The sequence below is a fragment of the Rhinopithecus bieti genome, unplaced genomic scaffold (genome assembly GCF_001698545.2).
Source record: "Rhinopithecus bieti isolate Rb0 unplaced genomic scaffold, ASM169854v2 scaffold_7062, whole genome shotgun sequence".
Classification (NCBI taxonomy): Eukaryota; Metazoa; Chordata; class Mammalia; order Primates; family Cercopithecidae; genus Rhinopithecus; species Rhinopithecus bieti.
Genome location: NW_016805328.1, coordinates 197,626 through 208,187, shown reverse-complemented (window position 1 = coordinate 208,187; position 10,562 = coordinate 197,626). Strand labels below are relative to the sequence as shown.

The 10,562-nt window shown below is 37.2% G+C and overlaps 1 protein-coding gene across 1 annotated transcript in view; it reads left to right on the top strand.

Annotated features, from left to right (window-relative positions):
- ATP11C (ATPase phospholipid transporting 11C (ATP11C blood group)) overlaps positions 1-10,562 on the top strand; it is a gene marked incomplete at its 5' end in the record, with an annotated part of 106,355 nt that overhangs the window by 63,404 nt on the left and 32,389 nt on the right. The window contains 4 exon segments of the mRNA XM_017872191.1: positions 2,670-2,763; positions 4,153-4,255; positions 5,456-5,601; positions 9,682-9,741. Coding sequence (XP_017727680.1) covers positions 2,670-2,763; positions 4,153-4,255; positions 5,456-5,601; positions 9,682-9,741 — 403 coding nt within the window.

The following is a 10,562-nucleotide window of genomic DNA, read 5'->3' as shown; positions in this document are numbered from 1 at the left end:
GGCCGGTTTTCTTTTATATTGTTCTTGTTACCGGTGCCATTTTTCTCTTGCTCCCTATGTCTCAAAACTACTTTTGATCCTTCTCATCTTCCTGTATATGTAGTCACCATGTTCTGTTGGTCCTACCTTTTGTCATAGCTCTCATTTTGATGCCATCTTTCATAACCTTTTACTGCCCAACTAGTCCAAGCCCTTATGACTTTACACATAGACTATTTGATTTAGTCTCCTCACTGGTTTCCTTGCTTTCACCCATCCATTTTTAATCTCTCCACACTCCCAAATTAATCTTGTTAAAACATAACTCTTCCTATCATATATTCTTTTTCGGACACTTTCAGTAGTTTCATAGTCCCTTAGGATGAAGGGCAGTTGACTGAATGTGGCGCCTGGGGCTCCCCACTGTTGTCCCTTAACATGGTTCTACATATTTTGTACTTTGTGTCCACTATCACTCCTTTCTCTGGCGTACATTCTCCATTCCTGTTGGTTGTTCTTCCGTGATCTTCCATATGTCATACTCAGGGCAACTTTCAAAACTTTTGTCACATCATTTCCTCAACTGGCATTCTCTCTGAATTCCCCTGGCCTAACAAAAATTTTACTCATAATGAAACCTAGCTGAAGGGCCACCTCCTACATGCTTTCTTTTCCAGCTCCTCCAGTCCAAATTGATCTGCCTCATCTTGCTTCTTTGTATTCACTAGGTACAAGGAAACTTAGAGTCTCTGTTACCTACTTTTTCATTTCCATATATGCTATAGGATATTCTTTCATTTGTGTTAGTCTTGCTTCATCAGATTCTTTAACTGGTTGCTCTAAACAAGGGGATGGCTGTGTCTGTGGCTTTTCTTTTATATACTGTGCGCGCGTACGCGCGCACACACACACACACACACACACACACACACACACAGACACACACAGCGCCCATCTTATTTGGGGCATTTCTTCTGTCTGCCTTCTAGCTCTCAGTCCCCACTGCAATCAGAGGCTCTTCTTTCTTTTCTTCAATCTTGAAAACCTCTCTTGGCCCCAGGTTGGGAATCAGATCCAACCAGAATACACTATTCAAAAGTATCCGTCCCCTTAGTCAGAGACTTTCCTGCAACAGCGACCTCTTTTTTTCCCCTTACATTCAGTGTATGCTGCTCAAATTGCTCACCTGGGTTCTGACTGCTTCACTGCCAGCAGCTATGTGAATTCCTGACCCCATGCTGCTTCTTCCATCTTAATTATGCCACCACTTGTGGTTTAGTCCTCATTCTGTTTTATTTCTGTCACTATAGTTATTTTTTGCAGGATGTTACATACTTAGCTGTCATGTTCATGTAGGTGATATTCAAGTCACTACCTCCAATCCAAGTATTTGGTGATCTACTTTACTTCTTCACCTGTTTCCCAAACATGTATTCTTGGGTGTGGCATTATCACCCCAAATGTGACTTCTCTAGAGTCCAACCATCATTTTCCTTGGCATCTTCTTTTTCTATGACTGACCTCAGTGTACTTCCAGATTTCTAGATTCAAAACCTTGAAACCTGTGTTGCCTTCCCACATACCACGTACATTACTCTTCCATTGTAGTCTTAGTCACTAAATTTTGTCCATTTCTTATTACATTGTCTTTTCCGTCTATTCCTTTCTTTTCATTACCTTTCAGGGCCAGGCCTTTCAATAGCTCATTGAACTCCTGGAACTAGCCACCTAACTTCTCTCTTCGCCCACAGTCTTGCTTTCCTCCAGTTCTTCCTACATCCTGCTGCCACTTTCATATCACTCCCTGTTGAACTAGCTCCAGATATTTCTGTCTGTGTCCCCTATATGAAAATTCCAGTTGATCTGGGCAAGCCAGATCTATTCTCTCAGCATTTGCTGTATTTATCTGGCTATGTGCTCTTAGATATGCTAGTCCCTTTCTCTGGAATACTCCTTTCTTTCTTTGTCATCTATGCGAGTCATACTAATATTTCATGATTTACATCAAATCACTCTTCCTTCTGTAAAATTCCTGATCACTCTGTCATGTGGTGTCTTCTCCCTTCTCTGGCATCCTAGGCCTTGTTATATGAATGACAATATCATGCATTCCTGCACAGATGCTACATTTTGTTACTTTGTATTGTTCATCTGCTTATCTAATATTCTTGTACTCATGACCTAACTCTACTACTTCATTTATATGCTTTTTAAGGGTGTGTAATGAAACCTTATATCTGTTTTGGCTCTTAGCACATTCCTGTATACAATATAAAGCAAGCTATTATAGTTGATGAATAAATAGTATTTTGGTAAAATTATTTTTTTTTCATGAAGCTATCCTAGAGATTAAAGAGGTCTTAATCCAGTTGACCTAGGGCTGAGTGAAAAAGTCTATGTTTACGAATCTAAATCCCTTCATGATTTTATGGTCCGTGATTGTATATCCTTTTATCTTTCTACAGTGATGAGTTTTACTCTTTGTAGTCTATATTTTCATGCAGAAGCTGTCACCCTTGATAATTTTATTGCCTTCCCTAAACCTTCCCTGGCTGTGTATTTTTTCCTTGAGGTGCAAATCGTTACTGCACACAGTGTAACAGGTGCACTTAGTTAACCATTATTGTAGCCTATTAAAAACAAATTTAGTTTGGGTTCTTTAATTTTGTCTTTTATTCTTTCACTTACAGGTTATTTCTGACAGTCTTCTATAAAGTTTTTAAGAAGAACCAAGTTGAGGGGAAGGATTGGGGGAAGCTGGCATTTCATAGTCACATCATTTTTGTGTGAAGTGGAATTCGATGTGGGGTTTTTTGTACTGTTTAATACAACTAAAACCTGATTGAATTCTATTTAGAGAAATAACTGCAGGGTGCCTTAGTCTCATGAATTATTTTTAATCACTCCAGTTATGTTGAAAATGGATTTTATTTATGTTAACTGGTCAGAACAATTGTGAGGACAGTATTTTTGCAAAGCATTATTTAGCTACTAAATTATTTAAGTTTTTTTAAACTGCTAGATTCCAAGGGGTTTTGTGGCTTGCCACATCAAACAGTGATTATCTAAAACATAGGGTAGGAGGGCAGCTGATTACCCAATACACTTCCTACAAGTAACTCTGCCAGGAGGTTTTTGGAGAACCCCAAGGCAGAAGTATTTTAATACCAGGGATGAACATTTTATTCAGTACCTGTTATGAACATGTCCCTGAACTACACAGTATCATTTATACATCTTGAAGAAACACTCAGGGAATAGTGACAGGCTTTGCACACATATCTTGGGCATCTTTCTGCAAATGTCAACCCCTTTGGTACACCTCTTTTAAAATACAGCTACTCATAGGAGAGGTCAGACCATATTGAGCAGTGAGAGATTTATTAAAATTTAGTTGGCAGCCAGATAGGTGCAAGAATTTAACATTAGGTAAGTTGGAATAAGTGTTGATGTGCTCCTAGGGAAGGTGAGAGTGTCAGCAGGGAGGAGAGAGTAACAAGTAACCAAAAATATTGTTCACTGACTTCCTACTTGGTTCTGGTGGCCCTATGTGTGTTACCCCAAATCAGCTTTCTGGCTTCTACTGTTACACATTCAACATCTGATCTGAAAGAACACATGATGCAATGACAAAAGAAGGAAATGTATTGACCTCTAATATGCATGAGAGGCAAAGTTTTTGATAGTTCATATATGCACAGAACTAGGACAAGTGGGTGCTGGTGTTACATTTTGAATGGCTGTGTTGTTCTGCATCTGTGAATTTGACACTATTATACATACTACAGTTGGCCCTCCGTATCCATGGGTCCTGCATCCACAGATCCAAACAACTGTGGATTGAAAACATTAGAATAAAACTAAAACAATGAACAGTATAACAATAAAAATAATACACGTTTTAAAACAATACAGTATGACAACTGTTTACATAGCATTTACATTGTAGTTAGGTATTAAAAGTAACCTAGAGATGATTTAAAGTATACAGGAGGATTTTGGTATCTACGAGCGTCCTGGAAGGATACTGAGGGATGACTGTATATGCACAAACTACCTTTCTGTTTGCAAGGCTGCTATTTACAATTGTGAATGAGGCATAAACCCCTAAAGTAGTCCAATCTTACATTCTTCTTTGACCTTTTTTATACCTCTTTTGTATTTAATATTTAGATTGTCAGAATGGTGAAGAATTTAAAAGGCAGCCCAATAACTCTGTCGATAGGTGATGGTGCCAATGATGTTAGTATGATCTTGGAATCCCATGTGGGAATAGGTAAGATACATCTAATGAGATGGCAGCTGTAAAAAGTATCAGTATTGCTTTTAGGTAGTGTGGTCTTACATTCTAGAGTGGCTGTTTTGGTTGCTCATCTTGAATTTGAATTTTGGAATGAAAATTGTTAATTAAATGAATGCCTCATCTGATCATGCAACATGTCCATCCCAAGGTCCTACCCTGTGGTAGAAATGTAGCAATGTAACAAAGTTAAAGGATGTTTTTCAATTAGCCAAGTAGAGTGAATTTCCCAAAGCTACTGGCAGCACAATTGATTGTTTAGCTCTTACTTTGACAGCATGCGTGAAATTTTTATTGATTTTCTGCAGCTGACCAGACTGCCTACTTATGTTGCTGTACTATATCTTTTGAGACCTCAACTGTTTGGGGCTAAGAAATGATAATTGGTTGGCTGTTTTTCAACATGGCAGTATTAATGGGTGGTTTGGGCTGTAGTGTTGAATTTATATATTGACATGCAATAACAGCTTTTCCACCACCTGTATCACTTTGTCCTTCTCTGGTTGCTATTAGGCAGCACAGCTAACTCCCCAGCAAGTTAGTTAGCTAGTTTGTTTGTTTTGGCAGGGTGGTGGGACCAGATATGGAATTCGTATCTTGGGAATTATTGTACTGCAGTTTAGATTCCCAAATTGTTCTTTTCATTTGGAAGTATTCCTATTTATTGTGCAACTTTTAAGTTCTACTCATTGGTTATCCAAGTGTCAAATGGCCTAAAGCTGCTCGAGCTCATAGAACCCTTGCGCTGCTAGTCAGGGTTTCATTCATGCAAGAATTCCACCGTCTTCTCATTGAGCCCCTAGATCACAACCCCAGGTTTCCGAGTTGCCTTAATATAGCACCTAGTCTAGGGTCATACACAATTTAGCCCTTAATGAGTGACTTAATAATTTTTAAGTTGACTTTTTTCCTTCAGATAATTTTTGCCTTGTAATGATTGAAATAATGATTCTATTTAATTGTTGTATACTGTGTTACAAATAGGGAGTTACCAGTTAAACTTAAATTATTTGGTAAGTCTCAGTGTCACTTAAAGAAAGCTCTTTTGGTTTTTAAAAAAGGAAAACTAAATGATAGAATTGAACTATAACATTTAACCAAGTTGAAACTATGAAAATAAATCAGGGAGTCATTTATTCTAGAAAATGCTCACTGTATAGAGATACTCTCTTTTAGGTATTAAAGGCAAAGAAGGTCGCCAAGCAGCTAGGAATAGCGATTATTCTGTTCCAAAGTTTAAACACTTAAAGAAACTGCTATTGGCTCATGGACATCTATATTATGTGAGAATAGCACACCTTGTACAGTACTTCTTCTATAAGGTATGTGATAAAATATATGTAATTTAATTTCTTTTTAATCCAGCATTGACTCAGCTTGGTCATGGTGGTGTTGTTCTTCCTTTTTTTTTTTAATGCTGCTTTTGCTATCTCATACTGAAATTTGCAGTCAACACAGCAGAGGTAATCTATTGGATGAATCAGAAAACAGATTCCTTTTGATGCGAACTATTTGATAGGAATTTTTAAGCCCTCTTTACTGAAATATAAATTAAATACAATAAAGTGTATTCATCAAAAGTGTACAGTTCCATGAGTTTTGCCAATTGTATACATCCATGTAACCATCACACCAGTCAAAAAATAGAACATTTTGGCTTTCTAGTGGCTCATTCCTGTAATCCTAGTGCTTTGGGAGGCCAAGGTGGGAGTATCACTTGAGGTCAGGATTTTGAGACCAGCCTGGGCAATAATATGAGACCTTGTCTCTACAAAAATAAAAATTTTCTAAAATGAAATTTTTGCAGTCATTTATAAATTGTCTATAAGCATGCCAACCAAGAGAACCACTGGTAACATTTTGATATGTGACCTTGCTGGTCTTTTTTCTATACAAATTAATGTATATATGTATTTTTTTTTGTACTTTTATACACTATACACTACATATGGGTTTTTAAAATTTTTTTGAGACATAATTTAACAAAATTCACCTTTTTTAAAGAAACATTTTCTCAAAGACAGAGTCTGTCTCTGTTGCCCAGGCTGGAGTGCAGTGGTGTGATCTTGGCTCACTGTAGCCTCTGTGTCCTGGGTTCAAATGATGCTCATGCCTCAGTTTCTCGAGTAGCTGGGATTACAAGCCCTTGCCACCACACCTGGCTGATTTTTGTGTTTTTAATAGAGACAAGGTTTCACCATGTTGGCCAGGCTGGCCTCGGAACTCCTGACCTCAAGTGATCTGCCCCCCTCAGCCTCTCAAAGTGCTGGGATTACAGGCTTGAGCCACCACACTTGGCCTAAAATTCACCATTTTAAAGTTTATAATTCAATGACTATAGTGTGTTCACTACGATGTGCAACCATCATCATTGTCTAATTCTAAAACGTTTCTCTCATTCCCAAAAGAAACCTTGTACCTATTGGTATAATAGATACTGCTTTGCACTTTGCCTTTTTCACTTAATTTATATTGTGAACATTTTTCTCACCCAATTTAATACTCTTCCAAAACATAATTGTGCAACATCGCAAATCCCCAATATTGGACACTGAAGTAGTTTCCTCAACAATACCTTGGTTTCCTTTTATCATGAAGCATTAGTGTATACATTAGACTGAGTCTGCGTACCTGTTACTGTCTACCAGGGAATAGAATTTACTAAATTTCTGAATTAGATTCCAGTTTGTAGATAGAGTATTTAGTGCATCTTCCAACTACTCGAATCATACAGTATTTAGTATGTGATTCAAGTAGTCATATTTGAATTTCATACCCTATATTTTATAAGAGTTAAAGCTCAGCACCTGATTTTGTGTGTCAGTTGTCTATAGTCAGCTCTAGGTCTTTCTTACTAACTTTATGTTTAAAGAAAATATTTATTTATAAAACTATGAACCCAGTTTCACAAATTTTCTAAGACCCTGCTAGCCGGTATTTGCTGGTAGCCAGGCCAAACACTGTGGAGGAGGAAGATGATGATAATGATGGTAACCCAGTATGTGTAAGGTATTTTGTGAGTTCACAAAATCACTTTTTAAAAAATGTAATCCTCACAAACATCCTATGAGGCAAGTAGTGTTATCTCCATTTAAGATACATGGAAAGTAGAGCTCAGAGAGATGATATAACTTGCCTTTGGCTTTCCATCCAGGAGGTGATGTTCCACCATAGACTCATTTACTCCAAATCCAGGACTTTTTATGTGTCACAGTTGGGGTCTTTTGGGCCTTGCACCCAGTAACAGTAGCTCATGGAAATAAAGAGTTACTCTCTCTTGACCTCCACCTAGCAGGAGATCCCTTGAAAATTTGTCATTCAGATCTGCCTAGTAATCTGAACCTATTCCAGAGGCTTATTTTGCCTCTTTTGAGTTTTGGCCTGCAATTTAAGCAACTGCCACCAGATGGAAGGAATGCTCTGTTAAGGAGAACAAAACAAGCGTTAAAACGGCAAATGTTGACCAGTGGTTATTTATGTAGATTATATTCTCTGTCTTCGTTAGTGTCTCTAAGCTCATTATCATCTTGGTTACTGACTCAGCAGTATTTCTTTTTTATTACTATCTTTTGTGCCAAGAGGATTTCTAAAATTTTCAACTCTATTTGGCTGAGCTAAGAGGTCTTTCTGGCCTCTCGCCATTGTCTTCAAATTGTTGTTGCCCACTCCTGGAGTACTTCAGTGACAGGTCTTCCTACTTTCTGTTTCTCCATTTAATCCTCCTTACATAATTCAGCTAGATTAGTGTTTAAAGAATGCCACTTTTCAACTTGTCGCTTAGAAACTTTACTCTCCATTGTCTCAGCTTTAGTCTGGCTTTTAATGCACCCCACAATGTGACCCTGTCTTACCATATAAGTTTAAAATACATACATTCTTGCCTTGGTTCCTGCCATCAACATGTCCTGTTCATCTTTATTCATAGTTCAAGTTCTAACTTCTTTATTCAATCAGTCAACAAATATATTTTAAATGTGTTACTATGTGCCAAGACCTGTTTTAGGTGCTTGAGGATACACCATGGTGTAAGACAGGCAGTGTCCCTGTTCTCATGAAAATTACATTCTGGTGGGTGAAGTAGATACCCACTCTCCCTTGTCATGAAGCAACCCCGTGATCCCCACTGAGCTCTACCTGCTTCAACCTCAGAACACTTATTTTTTTCATAAACTGTGACTCTAGAAATACTATGGACTATATTTTGCATTGTACCAGAACTGATAATGTACAAATGAGTGTTGCTTTTCCAGGTGATGACCTTGGGAGCTCTGACTCATGCTGTAGGGGTGATTCAAAACATGTTGAGCTCATTTCTTTAGAAACATTCTCCAGAGCCAGTAGTACATTGATCTAAATATCCTCAGCTGTGGTAGATGTTCATCCTTTGGGGTTGCATTTAATTTTAAAACAGTCTCAAGTCTCCTAGAGCTAATTCTGGAGAATTAGCTGACAGAAGGGAGGAGACTAGTTTTCTGGCGTGACTGGAAAGTGGGCTCTCGAAGGGGCTTCTCGAAGAGAAGTTCAGAGACATCATGAACAAGTAACAGCAAAGAAGCTCACAGCCTGCTTTGAAGAATAGCACTTATTTGAAAATTCTAGTCCTGGTAGTTTTGCTTAAAGACATTAATTTCAGTATTTTATAATCACACTTAGTAACTTTTACTACCTTATGAATTCCCAGCTTGTGTTTCTTTTCTGCCTGTCTTTTAGTATTTCTCAAATTAAACAATACGTCCCTTAGGACAGTGGTCCCCAGCCTTTTGGCACCAGGGATCTCAGGCCCTAATGCTCACTTGCCTGCCACTCACCTCCTGCTGTGCATCCTCAGGGGAGGGGAAGGGGTCCCTGACTTAGGAAAATAAGTTGACTCTTTTTTTGGTATCATCTGTGTGCCATCTTTGTGTGTAGTAGATGCTCAATAATGATATGTCGATTGTTTGAGGAGATAGTAATAAAGGCATTAAAGCATTAGTTCATATTGTTAGTGTCAACATAATCTATAATAATTTCCCAACTATTTATTGGCATTAATTGACTTTAAATGTACACTTGCAGCATTATCAGTCTACTATATGGTTTGCAAATCTAATTGGTGTTAAAGATACAGTGTCATTAGGTGTTCATATTGGATGAACTCATTTATTTCCTGGAAGAAGGATAGCAACAGATTCTCATAAAGTAAATAAGATCCTCTTCTGCCTTGATAGGGCAAAAGTTGGCCTTAATATGAATTAATCATTTTTTTAGTTGTCTCCTTATGTCTGTGGAATAGAGGTTTATTGCATTCTGACATTAGAAGGATTTAGGAATAATTATAAACTATTTGGAATATAGTTTCCCATTCTAGTTTACCAAGTTGATTAAGTGAAAACGTTAATCCTTGTCTTCGTTTTTTTTTTCAGAACCTTTGTTTCATTTTGCCACAGTTTTTGTACCAGTTCTTCTGTGGATTCTCACAACAGGTTTGTTTCCCAAGTTTTTGTTATAATGTAGTTTACATTTGCTGTTAATAAATTACCCTTATATATTAGATTTATAGAGATGAGAGATGTATATACAAAGTAAAAGGATCTCTTGGTTTTGACGATAGCAAATGTTTATGTCTTTGCTTTACTAGCTTTCTTATTGTTACCTTCATTTTGAAATGCTTTTGGTACATCCTGTTGGAGATGTGATAACATTAAAAAGAGTATTTTGAATTTTTTCTTTTTATCAGTGTATAAAATGTTTCATAGTTCTAAAATGTTATAGTTTAATATTTCATCAGATGAAATCCTCCAACTTTGCAGGCTCTCAGTTTAGTTTTATAGAAAAAGCATTGATCTTTAAGCTAGCCAAGAACCTGTGATTCCTAGAGAAAGCCTTGGATTACGTAAAGCAGCTATAGATGTTTTGCCTTCTGTTGTTTTCTGAACATGTATTACATAAGGAATATGTTATATATTAACTTGATACATAAGTGGTAGGATGGCAAGGCATCTTTGTTTTAAAAACTGTAATGGATTTGACATTGCTTCTAATGGGAGGTATAGCAAAATACAGGAGCTATAATACTCAGTGATTCAGAAATTTTATAATTAATCTGTGAGAAGTTCAGTGATTTTTCCAAACTGAGCTACCACATTGCCATAGGTGTTAAGTTTCCAAATTTCAAAGGCAAGCTTTACATACGCTTCTGTGAATACAAAGTACACTTCTGAATACACTTATGTATTCTTGGTTCCTCCTGGTAGGAAGTGATTTTTTTCTAATTCTTCGGCAGCATTTTTTTTTTTTTTTTTTT